Source organism: Typopeltis vanoorti, chromosome 10 (assembly GCF_054136105.1).
Source record: "Typopeltis vanoorti isolate ZY-2024b chromosome 10, IOZ_Tvanoo_1.0, whole genome shotgun sequence".
NCBI lineage: Eukaryota > Metazoa > Arthropoda > Arachnida > Uropygi > Thelyphonidae > Typopeltis > Typopeltis vanoorti.
The window spans coordinates 63,925,955-63,944,176 of record NC_143558.1 but is presented as its reverse complement, the minus strand read 5'-3'; the positions used below and the strand labels follow the sequence as shown (position 1 = coordinate 63,944,176).

The window sequence follows — 18,222 nt, the reverse complement described above, 5'->3', positions numbered from 1 at the left end:
CGTTATATCTGGGATTTATATAGAGGTAGAGACTTTGGGAGGAGTTCTAATGTATAGTCCCAAAATTGAAAATCTGGGATTTCTCCATTTTCTGTACATTTCTGCCTTGACCTCGTGCAAAACCATGGCAACGCAGGTACGTCATTAGGTCGGGTATTGTGATGATAGTTTGGTTTGCTCTAATTATTATTATTTTTTTAAGTTGACCATTCAGTCAGTTCGTTGATATCTTCATAGGAGTCACTTTTGTCAAACTTTGTGCGGTTTATCGGTGACACCATCGGGGGAAGTATATTTTCCTGCGGTCAAATGTCACTGAGGGACGTCTTAAAAATGCGTCGGAACCACGAGTTCACCACGCCCTTCCTTGCAAGTGAAGATACGAAGAACACATAGTCGCGTTGGAGACAGCACTTAAGTCCAAATTGCCCGTCACGGCTTGGGTGTAGCCGCTCATACCGTTCAGCGATCCCAGAGCGGCCGTTGCAACGGCGGAACTGCCTGGGCTGCTACCGCCACCTGCCGATACGGAGCAGGGGGACTGCTGTGAGAGGGCGTGAGTTCGGCTTGAGCTCTGGCCGCACACATCGGCGAGACAGCTTGACGTGGTGGACAGGGTGCCGCGGGCCTGCACCGCGCTCTGCTGTTGGTGATGGGCCTGCTGAAGTTGCGCTGTTTGCAGGAGATCGGCGCTGCTGCCGCTTCCTCCAGAGGTGCCATCGTCGTCACCTGACCCTGCAGAACAAGGCTTGCCGTCTTTAACAAGCACGGGAACCGCTACTTTGCGAGGCGATTGTTGCTGTTGTTGTTGTTCTGCCATGGCCTTTTCTTTCGCTTGTCGTTTGCATTTGTACCTGTGGTTTTGGAACCAAATCTTCACCTGGGTAGGGGTCAGATGGATCAGACTCGCCAGGTGCTCTCGTTCAGGAGCCGACAGGTACTTCTGTTGCTTGAAGCGACGTTCCAATTCGTAGACTTGAGCCTGGGTGAACAGAACTCGCCGTTTTCGTCTCTGGGTCAGAGGAAACTGGACACCAGCACTGGCGACTTTTTGGTCGGCTGCAGCAGCCACACTGCATGCACTTAATGTGGACATGTTCATGTTGGACATGGTCATCCCTGTCGATGATCCCATCAGTCGGGAAACTAGAGAAAAGAAATAATAATAGATTAAGCAACAGAACTGGGTATCTATTTTAAAATAATTAGCCTTAGTCTCAATCTTTATAAATGCATTTTCATTATTGTTTACCCAACCGTTCATGAATTGATAGGATCAAACTTCAGCCTTAATGACAACATACAATTAAAATGGTTTAGCGCATGATCCGTGTATTGATTAAAATCTAAAGTGTCAGACGGTTTAAGAAGCTTAAAAAATAAATATATAAAAATGAAATGAAATTTTTAATGTGTACTATTTGGGGTTGTATCCGAAACAATTAAGCTCATATGAGGTCTAATCAATTTATCTGTTTTGTGGCATGTGCAATGTTTCCCAGAAGAAAAACCTTTCCTATGACTTGCCTTCAGTCAAAAAGTCCTTTGAATGTCTTATACAGGATTCGAACCAGATCTTCTTGAGTTGTATTTATCTGTTCAGTTCATTTTGGCCTAAGTTGCACCTCAGTTTGAAATATTTTTTAAAATCATTTATCAAATATTGCTACTTCTACAAAGAAAGTTCGTAGTTACACTGCTCCAACTATTTAATATTTAATAATAATAATATTATTATTAAACTTGTCATTCCACAAGAATTATGAGAACTGTATTTCTGACAAAAACTTCCAACCGATCAATACGGATGAAAACCAAAAAATTCCTAGAGGCAGACTTCTAAGTCAAATAGATCTAAAGAAAATGCTACAATCTTTTTTTTTTTTTTTTAACATCTATTGTTATGTACTTTGCGCTGATGTTTAATCTCTCCAATATATTTTGGTATATGTCAGTTTCTTAAAAAAGAAATAAAATAAAATAAGAAACTAACAGAAAAGTCAATGAAATTTGTTTATTTTAGGGAATTTTTATCCGATAAATTCATACTTATAAGCAAACGTTTACAGACGTCAAAACATCTTTCGACTGCACACGTTAAAACTGCTATCTGTAATGACAGCTTTTAAATTTCACATTGCTGTCTGTAGATCTATAGAAAACGCATTTCTAGGTAATTTGCTTATGCTTTTGTTCCTTTTGCTCAGTCTAAATGGCGTAGGTCTTACTGCATATACAGCTGCTAAGTCCATTCTGTGCTCACATCGTTCGCGTGATATACCATTTGTGAAATGTGGACATGTCGGCTGCTGAAATAATATTCTCATTCTTCCACTTCCTTGCACTATTCTGTTGAACGGTTTATTTATTTATTTTTTTGTTTAATTTAATTCAGACTGTTTATTTAGCGGATAATATGTAATATTATTATTAAAGAAACAGTTGGGTGTATAGAACATACGTTTCATTTGTTTTACTTTTCTTATTTATTTTATAATCATATATAAATAAAATAAATGTATCGTATATTTTTTTTAAATATACATAAAATATTTAAATAAAAGTTTGTTTTTTGAAAAGTTTCAATAAAAATGAAACGCTTGGACTTGTAGAGGCCTAGCAGACGTAAATAAAGTACAAATAAATTAATAAAATCTCAAAACTGATGAGGGTGAAGTTAGATACGAATGTATTTTAACGTAACTGATGAGTATTACAGAGAATTTAAACATCTGAATCTTACTAGATAATGAATTTTACTTTTTAACTCGAAGATTTATTTTGCTAAATGTGCGAGTATGTACTGTGAAAGTTTAATTCAGAAATGCTTTGGAAAAGCTGAAAAAACTGTACCCTTGCATACATCCGCCTGATCAAACGACTATTCATTTCTAACTTATCATTAGTTCCAGGAAGATATACGTGTTTGGACATTCATTAGTTCAGCTTGCTTTTGCTTCAAAGGCGGTTATACTGAATCCTAGTGATTAGCAGAAGTAACAATGTTATATAGGCAGCTCTGTACACACACACGTGTGTGCTGATCAGTGAATATTATCTGATGGCGGTGGGTTCTTTTTCACATTTTTCCATTCTCTCTCTCTCTCTCTCTCTCTCTCTCTCTCCAACCAACCTATTAATAACAATTACAAATTCGTATGCTTAATTGTAAACGGAAAATTAGGTTTGAATCTTAGACTATAATTATTTATTTTTTTATATGTTATCCAACAATATTTAACGACTTCAAGTTATTCAAGTGAATAACTTCCTCCTCCTGACATATTGTGCCTCTAAGGTCAAGATTCCAATACACGATTCCTATCTCAGTCAAGTTTTTTCATGTTATCCTCCCAGGATCGCAATGATCTCTCATGTCTCATTTTAAATGCATGTTTAAACATTTCTTTCCACGTGTTCAAGTCATCTCAGTGTATAAGCTTTGATTTCATCGATATGAGAATTTTATTTTCGAATATTTAAACGTTCGGATACTCGAAAGTTTATTTCTTTATTTTATATTTGTTCCTTATCTTCTTTCACTACACGTTATTCCCACTTCCTATGCAGGGTCCTCGTGTTACTTAGATGCGACTATTTGTTAGTACCATTCCCAACCGACCTGTCGCCTAGTCTGGGGATGTATTCTTGACTGTAGAGGCGTATGTTCAGGGGGCCAGTTTGCTGGATGAAAAACGCCAGATAAACTGGCGGAAAAAACCCTACTGCTCGCGCCCAAGACCGGCGAACTTGGCTATGGCTGAGGAAGATCCTCAAAGTTCCTCACGTCTTCGACGGGAATCGAACCTGGGACACTCCTTCCCCATTCATATGGTTGCGAAGCGCAAAGTCACTAGACTAACCGCGCGGACCTTATATTTGTCCCTTAATACTCCCTACAAAATAACAGAACATGGAAAACAATTTATTGCTTTCCATAATTCTACTTTAATTTTCTGAGAAAATGGTTTGTTTTTTGACAAATACCTATTACACAATTTCGAAGTTAGTCCTTATCCTTATAAGGACTGACTTAAAGGGGCGAAGCAAGAATGCTTTTCATATTCCCCGTTATCTGTAGAGGACAGTGTAGGGATAAGGTGGTATTGAGCTATTAAAGCTCTGATCATGGCAGGAGGATAACAGTAATAGCCTGGCCTCAGTTAGAACTTCATTGGCTACAGCATTGCCATTACTCTCCAAGGGTATTGGCTTCTTTCGAAAGTTAAAGTTTAAAGATAAAATTATTACTAACTCATATATTATATATATAAAGGTGTCTTTAACTTTTTTTCATTTTGCATAATTTTGCGAAAAAATGCAATTATTTAATCGAATAATTACATACATTATTACGATATTTTCATTTTATATAATTGTTTTATTTATTTTTCCTAGAATTCCTATTCGTTTAACGTGTTGACTGGAGCCAGTTCGGATAGAACGATATTCTCAGATCCAGCAGAGATGTAGTTTATTGACACCAACTTTCTCGCAACCACGACACGCTGCCAAATAAACTGATTTGTGGAAGATAAAGCGTTTATCTCAGCAGATAATACTCTTATACCTAAACGTGTTGTGCAAGTATTCTAGGAACTTGTTCAGCATTAGAAAGGCGCATTGTAGAATTATCTTTTCTGGAATCGAATGCATAATAGAATTGACACAAAGCTGATTGCACAGGACTGGCTTCTTGTAAACAGTCCAAGAAGATTTCTTTTTTTTTTTTTTTTCAAGCTAAAATTATTATATTTTTCTTGCGATATATATATATATATATATATATATATATATATATATATATACATTTAAATAAAAGACCACAGCTATTTGTATAATTTATATATAAATTTAAATAAAAGACCACAGCTAAAACGCAAAAAAATATTTAAATTAAGGACTCGCGATTACTAATGCCGTTACAGGAAAGGCTACAGTTTTATTTGGCCATTACTGAAAGAAATAGCTAAATGGTGTAGCATTCTTCTCAGAGATTTGGATCTCTGCTAGCAATTTTTTTCCAGCTGTTCCTAGAATTTCTTAGCTGAAATTTTGTCTCCCACAAAAGAACAAATATAAATTGTGACTAGACTATTTTGATGTACAGCTAATCCTTTGAGACAACACTGGTCCAAAATAAAAGAATATTACAACTTATCGCTAATCCACTCTCTCCATTTATACAGTTACATTTCATGTCGCTTGGCTCCTCCTTCAAAGGACCCCAAAATTGATTTTTTTTTGCTCCATTTTTATTGACTTAATAAAGAGATAAAATCGGTCTCTTGAATCATACAGCTTTACAGCTATCTGCAGTTCTTTTACTTTTGTTTGCGCGTGGATTACGTTTGCTTGCGTCACTCAGTAACACACGTCAGCAAGTTGGCGAGAGATTTTATATCGTGCGTATTTGAACTTTATTTTGGACCGACCAAACTAATGAAAAATGAACATTATCTACACTCCAAGTTTTACATCTAAATGTTCTTTTAATTGAAAATATGCTTTAACAGTGACCTCGTTCTGCTTTCATAAAATATTTAATGAATCTGAAGTAGGTTTAATTCCTTTATAAAAGTATTTCTATATAAAGTTATTGTAAGATTTATTTACATATAGATAATTTAAAAAATTAAAGAATTTCCTAAAATTTATTTTAAATATTGATATATAGTTATATACCTCTTTTTAGAATACATAATTTTTTATAAAATTTGTTAGAAATCTATTCGCTGAATGTGCATAACATTTAAGTATTTTTCGATAATTTGAAATGAAACGATAAAAGAAAGAAATTTAATTTCAATTCGTTTTCTTCCATTATGTATATTTAAGTAAACAGTTTTAAGCCTGTGATGAAATTACTGTTCTTTGCAGATGCTTCCTTACATTTTTTGTTGATTTAGGCAAATTCCATATCGCACAATATTTACATATTGTTCACGACTTACAGTTTTAAATCAGAATATACCATCATAGCGGCATATTTCTCCAAATCATGTCAAGGATAAAAACTCTGATATCTTCATACAAGATAGAGGAAGTGCATATTACATTACTTCCGTTTTACAAAGCGGCCTTCATTTAAATTGAGCTCTCTCGTAGTAACCAGTAAATCGGCAGCCTTCCAATATCCACAGGCAAAGAAAGAAAAATGAATTACGTTGATGTACTAACCAAGAGAAATTAGTTCTTAGTGACGTACTTTTGTAGCTCTTCTTTTAAAAGAGAACAAAAAAATGTAATTGGAATTTATTATGAACATCGCTAAATATAGTTCGAGTAGATCAACTATTTCCTAAGGCTTATGTGGTTTTGAGTACGCAATAGCAAATTAATTAGGAATAAAGTTATTTTCATTAAGAAGGAACTTTGTGTGTGTGTGTGTGTGTGTGTGTGTGTGTGTGTGTGTGTGTGTGTGTGTGTGTGTGTGTGTGTGTGTGTGTGTGTGTGTGTGTGTGTGTTATTATTAGTAGTAGTAGTATTGCGTGGTGTTTAACTTCTTTAAATTATTATCGAAAAATAATCATAACATAAAATAAAAACAGTGCGTTAGCCCTTAGATCATCTTATTTGAATCGACAGCTCTAACTTAAAATTCGATTATCTAAGTTTTTATGAATTTCTGTCGGAAAGGGAGATCGGAGCGTTACTTGTATTACAATGCTGTGTGTTTGCTAACAGTGTCATCCTAACTGCCGATGTAACCCCCCTAAGATCCGATCGAACAACTGTGAAATACGAAAGGTCAACTAAGGCTTAAGTATCATGCATAAACATCATAAAACTTGCACGAACTTCACTGTTTTGCAAGGAGAAGAGCGCTTTTATTTCAAGAAAATGGAATAAATAAGTGACTCTTGAGATACTTTTTGAAATGATGCAAGATCAGATAATCTCTATCTTGAGGGTAATAGCTATTAGATAACCACTTGATTATTATTCAACATATTCGCCACTTTTGAGAAATTTTGTGATGGATTTATTCATATTCTTTAAAAGGACGTATTCAAACAGAACTAGACTTTTAATTTCATATAAGTACGGATATTACAACGAGGGAGTTGAATTTTTTTGTATAGTTCGAGAAAGTAAATTTAAAATAACACATTTCGTTAGCTAAATTTAAAAAAATATTCAGAAAGGGTAATAGCGAAACAGCCGAAAACATTTTTTGAAATAAATAAATAAGCTTAAATATGATTGCTTTTCGAAAAGTTTAAAATCTAGTTTAAAAGTTATACCACTGAAGTTTCAGTGTTATAAAGCGAAAGCAAATAGTAATCATAAGCACGAAAAAGAACGAGATATGTTAACAGCTAAAGAATCAACAGCTAAAGACAAAAAGTATGTTAACAGAATCAAGAGCTGAAAACAAACACTTGCATTCAAAGTCCCATTTAAAATTAAAAAACCTTATTAAAAAAATAAAATGGTGTCTAACATTCGAAATACAAATCGTCATTAAACAATTGAAAATTAACCTAAAAATCTTCCAAAAATATAAAATATTATAGTTATAATAAAGAATTGGTTATCTAAATAACTATTCTTTTAATATATTTTCGCTATATGTAATATACTTTAGCCGAAATCTAAAAATCATTAGCATCCATTATAACTATTTCAATGTCGTATGTAAACCAACGATGTTAGCTGATAAATCTTGAAGTATTTTTCTTTCCCTTAATAAATGGAAAATCGGTAAGAATCTTCCAGGTTTAAAATCGCGCGAGGGTGTGAAAAATACTAATAGTGTAGGGGTTTTAGAATATAAATAGATTACCTCATTTAATAAAATGGAAAAAAAAAATTACTTAACATGTAGTTCTTGCTAATATTGACTCACCAAGAAGGAAAGATGTCCTCATCTGGAATGTCGCAAGTATTCAATCAACGTATTTGTTTGTGGGGTCGCCTCGCGACTAAGTGAAATGAAATGTTCAGATGGTAAGCTAAGAAATCTGTACATTTTGCGGTCATGTTTGTTTTTTCGCAGGGACGGGATTCTGTGTGTGTGTGTGAGTGCGTGTGTGTGTGTGTGTGTGTGTGTGTGTGTGCATCGGGCCGGTTTTCCTATCCGAGACCAGTTGCGGATGTTTGACTGGCCTCTACAGCGGCGAACCTGGGAGTTGTCACTGAGCGGTGGCGTTCTTAGAAAACCTGCCTACTATGACTACTACACCACGGAAACGGGCATGAAGCCCGCTCGTCGGTCAATATTTGTTCGTCCGCGCCTGTACCCGATGGAAGAGAGGCCGACTGGTTCGGAGATTCTATCACCGACCTCAATGGGGATAAAACTATCTTTCTGTTTTTTTTTCCCTTTTTTTTTTTTTAATCTGAAATACGCACAACTCGCTTGAGACACAAATGGAAAAGAAAAAACAACAATAATTTCTAACATTTGTGTACAATGTAGGTGTAATCTGTCAGTCCTTTCCAAGCGTTTGTCTCTGTGGGCTGTTACGACATCTACAATTCCAACTGACGTCAGTGATGACATATGAAAACTAACAATAAAGAGTAGCCCCTCCACACACACACATATACACACTTCGTGTGTTCGATAGTACGAAATTTATAAACAAAACTGTATACTTTCGTCATTTTTTGAGGCCTGGTTACACTTCTTGGGTCCTCTCAAGGGCGACGGCTCATTCAGTCGAGGATAACGAGAATGAATCTACTCTCGCGTCATCTTCGGTTACACAGAAGTATAGTTAGGTTTATTTGGTCTTCGGAAAATATCTTAAGAGCTGAAATTTGTTACTACGTGAATAAATGATCTTCACTTTATTCTTGATAGGGTTTTACCTTTACTTTACTGGTTTTCGAGTAATGAATTAAATATTTTTAAGATCATCCTTTAAAAAGGTAAGGAATGATCTTTGAATTCAAACAATGAATTGTTTGTCTGTCTGTTTGTAAGCTATAAATAGTGGATTGGATGCTCAAGTTCTGTAGGGAGCTACAAAAGTCAAGGATACTTACACTCGTATAGCTAAATATGTAACACAGTAAATAATGCTATATCTGCAATAGATAGAGCATATGGAAACAAAGCTATATCCAGTGTTATCAAATACAGAGTTGAGTCAGCTTATTCCATTTGACACATGAGACCATAATGGCATAGGAAGAACTGGTAGCGTATTTACCATGTTGGTATTCAGGCAGCCGACAGTGTTCAGCATTGTGAGAAGTTTGGTAATCCAAAAATTCAAAACTATTCAACTATTCAACAGAATTCCATGAAAACGAGAATTTAAAACGGTGGGGGGAGGATGTCTTTATAACGATCAAATAATTAGAAGATAGAAATTTGTTCCAGACTCAAACAGCAAATATAGTAGCTGACTTCATTCTATATACGAGAATTCGCATTTGGAAAGTTAGTGCCAAAAGTGGAATTCCCGTATTTATTAAACTGTGATAAATGTCTTTTTTTATTACTATGATTATTTGTGGATTGACTGCATATTGTCGAGATCTTACGTACTTGATACAACATGACGTTTTCTCATTCAATCGATTATTATTATATTTTATGAGCTTATATAAGCAGTAAAAGTTGTTTCACGAAACACACTCCATTATGAAAAAAAGAATCCATTTCGGAGCATAATGAACATTCGGTGATGCAAGATGAACAAATGCAAAGAGTAGAAACCGAATAAGCATTTAAAATGAAACATACGTAATTAATTAAACGTTATTTATGGTAGTGTTCTTAAGGGATAGTTTCAATCTTTTTCCATGCCAACCGCAACTGTCAGTCAGCAATCTGTGTTGTGATTTGCGACGAAAAAGACGATATATCCGAAGATACATCATTTATGATACCATGTCATGGGAAACAACTAAAAGTTTTCGCTAGAAACTAAATATTCCTCTACTCCACTATAATACCTGATGAAAGCGAACAAAGATCAACAAATGAAATTACTCCAAAGTCATACCAAGAACTTACCTGGCTAGAGCATTATGTATTCTATACAATATTTTCTATAAAAGATGTGTTATTAATCTCTAAATGTTTTCTAACATAATAAATAAATGAATTAAAATCATAAAAATTACTTAGTATTTAATATTTTCTAAATAGTAGTATATATTTAAATTCATTTATCTGTAAAAACGGTTTCTTTGTACACGTTATTATAAAAAATATTTTGAATGAGTTCCATCGTATTCACTAAACGGGTTTGTTAAACTCGCATTAACTACGTAAATGTTGAACATAAAGATCAGAATGATTGACCAAAATCGAGGCTGTTTTAGCAGCTGACTTTTATAAGAGATATTCCTCGTGCGATGCGGATTCAAAGTTCATTGTTTTTACTTCCTTCTGAAACGCTTACATCTTCGATTTTTTTTTTTTTTTATTTGCTAGGAATGTTAAAATGTCGAAATGAGCTACTTGAGACTAAGATTTATCCTCAAACATCCCTAGAATGTGAATTTTATTAAACAGAAAACATTTTCGTGTTCGCAATTAAAATTCCTTTTGGTTTTATGTTCTTTGTGAGAAATATGCTTTCAATAGATTATATGGGTGACATCGGTGAAACTTATTAAGTCACTCATGGTCCTAATTTACGATCCATTTGTAACTTTTGTGAGTGAGATTCAAGTAATAAATAAATAAATAAAAATAAAACCTGCGAATAATGACCGTTACAAAAGAAGTCTATTTACGATCCTAACCCTATACATCACAGTCAAATGACTAACTATATTCAGATGTATCGATCTCAACATGTCAGCAGTGCTTTTCATGCTGTTTGAATCAGGGTCTTATTGCATTAATTCTTGCTTCGGCTCAACTGCTTAAACAAGGCCACTTTTTTTTTTTTTTTTTTTTTTGAGTCAACTATTTTTCAATGTAGGCCAACGTGATTTTTCCTATGTCTAATTACATATCTTTAATTTATGAGACAAAATACGTTTCCTAAACAGTTTAGTGATTTTTAAGTCAGTTGTTTGTATCGTAACATATGTGGCACACTACTTGTATCTTAAAAGAGTAAGTACATTGAGAGAGAGAGAGAGAGAGAGAGACTTCTCCAGCTAACACCGAGGTCTAACTAGTATATTTAAGATAATCAAATTGAATTTTTCCATTTTGATAACTCAAAAATAGTATTTTAAAACACTTGGGATTGATCAACCTGTCGTGGCACCCAGTACCATGAAGGTATTAGCTGCCGTAATCTCTCTCTCTCTCTCTCTCTTTCTTGGGTAATAAATAAATATAATAAAAATATTTTGCATCCAAAACGACTTGTTTTTTTGCATGCAAAAACTTCCTCAGTACTTGTCTTACTTCGACAAGTACTGAGGAAGTAGTTGGTTCACAATTTACAAGCGAATTCTATCTTACTGGCATTATTATTGCTAATTTGGAGGATTATGTTAATTGTGTGACTCGAATATCAGACTTTGGGGAGGATTTATATTCCCTGCTTCTAAATTGTAGTCAAACTACTACATCCTTAGACTTATTAGGTTCACTTTTTTTTTTTTTTTAATATAAGATCGTATTTATTATTACTGTTATTATTTTTAAGGTGAAGTTGTAAAAAGAGTTCGCAATGTCATCTGCAGCGGTTGCCATGACATTTTATTTTCTCCATTCTCCTTTAAAACTCGCTCTCTGTTTTGATCGAGTTGTGCCGCAACTCGATCAAAAGATGCCTGTTTGGGGGATGGGGTAGGAACTGGAAACAACGAAAGAATCAACTTTATACCAAACTAGTAGGAATGTTTGAAATAAAGGCAAAAAATGATTTTTTTAAAAAAAAAACGACGCTATATGGTGCTTTCATTATTTTAGTTCGGTTTTTATTTATTTATTTATTGGATTTAACACTTTAAATTTGTCAAGTTGCGTCATGTTCTCTTTCGAATAAAAGTGGAGGATCGACAATATGCTTTTGTGAACTGGAATTACAATAAATAGAATTTTCGCTTTAATGACTTTTTATCAAGAAAAATCAGCGATTGTCAGCGATGCTTGTCTTCAGAGTTGCTATTATCACTCTCGATAAAGCCTCCGTAGGTCAGTCAGTATTGATGATACCATATGGTTGGACAGACCTCGGTTCGAAACCCGTCTAGGAGTTTCGAAGACTCTTTATCAGGGCTTTTCAACTGAAGGTGAGTTAGTCGGTCTCGTAGCGATTCTTTTCCTCCAGAAAACTCGGGATTTTCATGCCACAAAACAGACAAATCGGTCAGAAAAAAATCTTGGGAATTGGAGTAATGTGATTTGTCCAGTGGCTAATTCTAGAAGTACAAGTCCCAGTTTTTTCTGAAAATGATCAGATGGAATGAATGATGTTTCGTATTCTTAATAATTTATTAAGTGTGACCGACATTTGCGATTTTTATATAGAAATTACTTTTCGTTTGAATACTATGTTGTATTCAAATGAAAGATGGGACGATTAGCCCATCAAGAACGTTCTCCTGACAGCTCATACGTCAACAAGTCAGTCTGATTTGAAGAGAGAGAGAGAGAATGTGTGTTGTGATGTGTCACTCGATATCGCAGCTTTACAATGGTACACAATCTAACTATGGCAAGCTGTACAAGTCGATCATAAATTGCGCTAATGTTCGACTCATATGCAGCCATCTTTCCATGAAAACCGAGGCTATGGACTTTGGTAGTACGCATTGTTCTAATACAAACATCTACAGTTGCATATTTTCCCTGAACTCCTCTGTTTTAATGTGGAAACCTTATTCTGTACTGTCTCGTTTTCTTTTTGTCAGTTTATATCATTTTCTTGGCTATGTCTTCGGCTTACGTTATCATTTTCCCATGTTATAATGATATCAATCAAACATAATTAATCTCAAATGGCATGAACGCAATGATATTTAATATAGCAGCCTCTGGTAATACCAGAGACTGCTGCTGTTAACTCTAAGAAGAAAAAAAAGCACATTTCATTTCTAGTATTGTATACAACTACTAAGCCCATCATTATATAATAATATAATATATAATATATATAATATAATATGATAAATTTTATAATATATATAATATGATAGATTTTATAATATATATATATATAGATTTTACAATCTGTCAACGACAGAATTTTTTTTAAAAAATCGCTTAATACGAGTCCGTGGCCCTTTTATTTTTATATTTCTATTTTATATTTTATTTTTCTACGCTGTGGTTTATCTATAAAATACAGTATTTATTTAAGAAAAATGAAGGTGTATTTCAATTTTTGCAAAAAAAAAAAAAAAGTTGCCTCTTTCATTATTGCTGATATAATATTTTACTATAATATTTATTTTATTTCAAGTTATTATATATATTTTATCAATGATTTTTGAAATTGTATTATGATTCTTTGAGATTCAAACTTTTCACCTCTATTTTTTGCAATTTTTGACTCAACTATTTAAATATGACAATATAGTAAAAATAATTTTAATTCAAATATTTAGAGTGATTTACTGATTGTGAGTTAACATAAAACTATATTATGAACTAAGACACCCACCATTAGTTTTGCAAATCCCGAATAAATTAATAATCTCAGAGCAGATTTTTTTTTTTTTAAATTTATGGTTGATAAAGCCATTCTTTCTTCTTGGTTATTCTCAGTTTTCTAAAATAAAATATTTGAAATCATTAATTTTTAATGATATTCGCGATATCCACTAGGATGAAATCGTGTCTGCTTATACGATATTTATTGTAATTTAAAACAGTAATAATGTCTGACTTACAATCTGGTCTGGATCCTACCCTCTAATTGTTTGTTTTTATCAGTTTAGTAAAACGTGAAAATAAAAAAAAAATCGAATATGAAAACACGTTTAATGCATTTAGTTGAAATGACGGTCAAAGCAAAAGATTTTGATGCCACTGTATTACACCCTCTGTGCAAAAAGAAACCGAACTTTTGATAGAAAATAAAACACAGGTCAATTATAATTATTTAAATCATTTATTTCAATCAATATACTCTCCCTCAGCTTCGATACAGCATTTGGTATGGTCAATTATTTCGTTAAATGACTTATTTATATATCGGTTTTTGGGATACTGTTGAGGGTCGTGGTTACTGACGCTTGAACGTTTTCAATGGTGTCGTATCGCTTTCCTTTCATCGGCAAATGAAGTTGGGGGAAGAGAAAGAAGTCACAGGGTGCTAAATCAGGTGAATACGGCGAGTAATCCAACACACAAACTTTGTTTATGCTCAAAAACTGTCTCCCAATGTTCGAACGATGAGATGGTGCATTATCGTGCAAAAGTGACCAGCTGCCTACATCACGATATTCACGCCGCATGCGACGAATTCTCACTAACAATCGCTTCAAAACTTCGAGATAAAACTCACCATTGACCGTTTGGCCAGACGGAACGAATTCTTTGGGTATAATACCCTTGAAATCGTAGAAACAAATCAGTATTGTCTTTACTTTTGACTTCTCCAAGCGACTTTTTTTCGGATGCCCCTCTTCTGGTGGTCCCCACTCAGCTCTCTGGCAATTTGTTTCGGGGTCATACTCAAAACACCACGTTTCGTCACCAGTAACGATCGTTTCAAGGAAATTTGAGTCCTTACGAGCGGTTTTAATGAGATTCTTGCAGTGTTCAATTCGATACATTTTTTGGTCGTCGGTCAACTTGTGGGGAACAAATCGCGAATTCAATTACGAATGCCCAAACTCTCGGTCAACATGTTGTGCACACATTTGATTTTGGAATCCCCAATTCATCTTCAATCAATCTCACGGACGATTTCGGTTTTTCTTTGATGAAATCACACACTTTTTGGATGTTAACGCTCAGTCCAGTTTTAGGACGGCCCGGCTGTTCGCCATCCTCAAGCGTCTCACGACCACTTTGAAATCGCTTAAACCACTCGTAAACTTGAGTACAGGATAAGCATTCATCACCATATGCTTTTTTGAAGCATTTGATGCGTTTCGGTAAAACTTTTACCAAGTTTAGTACAAAACTCAATCGCAGCTCTCTATTTGAAACTCAATTTCCGACCGTTCGTCAAAACACACTGTCACTCTTGACACTATAACTCGGCTTCTAATGAAACAAATGTCATAGCAGTTGACACAACACTAATGAAGGTTGCCGCTTTCGACAACAAAAAGATACAGCAGGTGGCGCCACTAGTTTCTTTTATTTTCGAAAAGTTCGGTTTCTTTTTTGGACAGAGGGTGTATGTTTGTAAGTTTTTTGCATTCTTCTGACCGGGTGGTAGTTTTGAGGAAGAAAAAATCTCTCTCTTCTTATAAAACTGCTAATTCACTTTCAGTCGAAAAGTCCTTATAAAGAATTTAACTTTGGAGGGGGGGGGAGAGTTGAGTAGGCGATTTGAAAATACACACTACGCGCATCGCATACGACACCTATATGAATGAGCATCTGCAATGATCGCTAATTCATAGGTAGTATAGAAATAGAAGACACGACACAACATAAATAAAAAAAAATGAATTTTTTAATTAGGAAAACATTTTTTGGAAATTTTGCTAGTGTTTTTTCCTTTTTCTTTGGAAGGGGCCAGAGCCCCTTGGTCCCCCCTGTGGGTGCGCCACTGATTGGCGCTCATTATGTTTCTCAACTGGAATGCCTTAATAGCTGATCGAGCTCTGAGATGAGAATTTCATACAAACCTCATCTCGGTGTTTATAATTCTGACATTAATCCTCACGTGTTTCTCTTCAGTGAGTTTTTTTTTTTTTTTTTTTGAGAGTTCGTTTTTATATGCATCTACAACAACTCCAGATTTTGAAAAATTGATCTGTTAGTTTTTACGCCTATTTCGGAACATCTTTGGTGACATTTCTCTTACAAGTTGTGTTCAAATATTATGATTATGCAGTTTTTTTCTCATAATGATCCAAATGTTTCTTGTCGAGAGAGGGATGGATGGATACGTTTTCGTTTGCACGATACATGTTTTAAGATTGATTGATCATTACGCGATGTAAGTCAAACTTTCTTGTACTTACATCTAGTTAGCAAAAATTAGAGATGCACACATCAAATAATTGATCATTTGAAAAATTTAAATTTTAAGTTCGTTCTTTTTCAAGGAAACTTTTTATTGTGGGTTGAATCGTACCTTAGGATAATTTCTGATTTTCCATATAGAGCTGTTCCCGGTATAACACCACTGTGGGTTCGAATATAACATGGTCAAGTCTGAAAGTCTCCTCCATACAGCAAGTCGAATCACGTCATATTCGTTCTTTTGATCGAAAAAAAAAACTGAGTTCGATTCTTGTCACTAATGTCAGTATAACATTTGAGTTATTATTTTCAGGCGAAATGGAGTTCGTCAATCTCTTATGAAGGTGTTAGTCCTGTAATTCACGGGCCTGCCCGTCTGAAAACACACACAGCGGAGTCAATCACGAACACTGGGACACATAAGGGACTGTGATTTCAATGCACGAGGTTGGTTTGGAATAGTCTAAGGCAGTTGGAGTTATTATTTAGAATTGCGGGATAAGCAAGTAAAACTATGAGGGCAGTGGATGATTTGTCATTCTCATTTGCTCGTCTTGCGAGAGGGGAAAAAAAAAACCCAAGTTTGAGAAACTTGAGTTCAGAATTAGCATATCAAAAACCTTATCTACGGAAAGAAGTAATCGAGAACTTAATTAAGAAAGTAGAAATAAGAACTCGAGCTAAAAAAAGATGCTGAAGTAACCGATCAGTAGTAGGAGTAGAAGAGTTCTCTCTAAGAAATAATAAAAGACTTACGAATTTTTTAAAAAGTAGTTTCACTTTATAAATGTGCGCCGCAATTTGTTTTTGTCTTTAAAATTCAGTACAAAAAGTCTAAAAATGTTCAGATTTAAAAAGAAAAATATTTTTATAATACTGATTTCTTGATATTATCCTAATATTTGTATATAATACCAAATACAGTAAGTACGTAAAAGGTATTTACACGCTGTTCTTGAATTTATACTATTGTATTCGTTTTAGGTATTATACAGACGTCGATGTGCTCTTCAGTACTTTCTCTGCTAATGTTACTTTAGATGAAACAATTAAACAAAGAACGAAATAGCGCTATTTCACACGGGGCAGTGGAAAAGAGGCCAGTCTTGCGCACAACTCTACACCTCCACAGTGTATTCGTTGTCGAAGATGATCTTCGGGTGGAAACAACTAGTTCGATAACGTCTAAGACATAACCTCTTTCTAAGGGATTTTTAAAGTTAGCTAGTCTCATGTGGATTTGGTAGGGGGGGGGGATTTCCCTCCAGGTTGCCTCTGGTTTTTTCATTCCACCAACAGGCATGAAAAAAAATATATGTTTACGTTGCAACTGTACGTTTTCTTCCGTTAGATGGATTCTAAGGGAAGAAAACATGGAGAGAAGAGAAATTGTTAATGTATTAGACATACTGAAAGAATTGGTGAAAATAAATTCCGAGATGTTATTAAGACATTCTGAATTTTCGGAAAATACATGGGATTCTGTTATTAAGCGCATCAATAATAATAAAAGAAAAGTGAAATGTTTGCTAACGTGGTACGCATCTCCCACGACGTTATAAAATACTTTTTCTCTTAGAAACACTACAGACTCCCACTTCGACTGATCGATTGGAAATTATTCTTCAAAACAAATAACATGAAATATAAAATAAAATTCTGAATTAAGTACGATAAACACTACCTGATGTGTTCAATAGTCACGTCATATGTTAAATAGAGATCTTTTGGCTTTCCAAAAGATCTCCATGACGCTAATTCTAATAGTACAGCTCAAGTCAACAGTCAGTGTTATGGGGTCGCAAGTTGTCTCTCCTTAGCACGAATAATGGTCTCTCTTACATCATACACACACGATCGCAATTCTTGTTTAATAACTACCCAAACAAGTAATAATTTCAGTCGTACGGTTAATTATCACAAAGATAAGTTTATTCTTAACCTGAACTAATCTCAAAGTTACAGCCTGTTCGGATAGTTGAGAGGAATCAGTGCTTTGTACAAACTTTAAAAGTACTGAGGCAGGTTCGATTAAAAGCTTCGCTTTTAATCGAATCAATGTTATATCCTATGTAGTCTACTTCAGTGCATTTTAACCGATCATTTTTTTTAATATTCACTTTTGATTTTTAATTTTGAAATTAATTTTAATTTAATTTAGCATAAACAAAGCTTACGACGAAGTTTCCATCTTTATT

General features: G+C 34.4%; 1 protein-coding gene across 1 annotated transcript in view; it reads right to left on the bottom strand.

The window, feature by feature from the left end:
- Window positions 1-352: 352 nt before the first annotated feature.
- Window positions 353-18,222, bottom strand: part of scro (scarecrow) — a 32,860-nt gene continuing 14,990 nt past the window's right edge. The window contains exon 3 of the mRNA XM_090399597.1: window positions 353-1,146. Coding sequence (XP_090255723.1) covers window positions 353-1,146 — 794 coding nt within the window. The remainder of the gene's footprint in view (window positions 1,147-18,222) is intronic.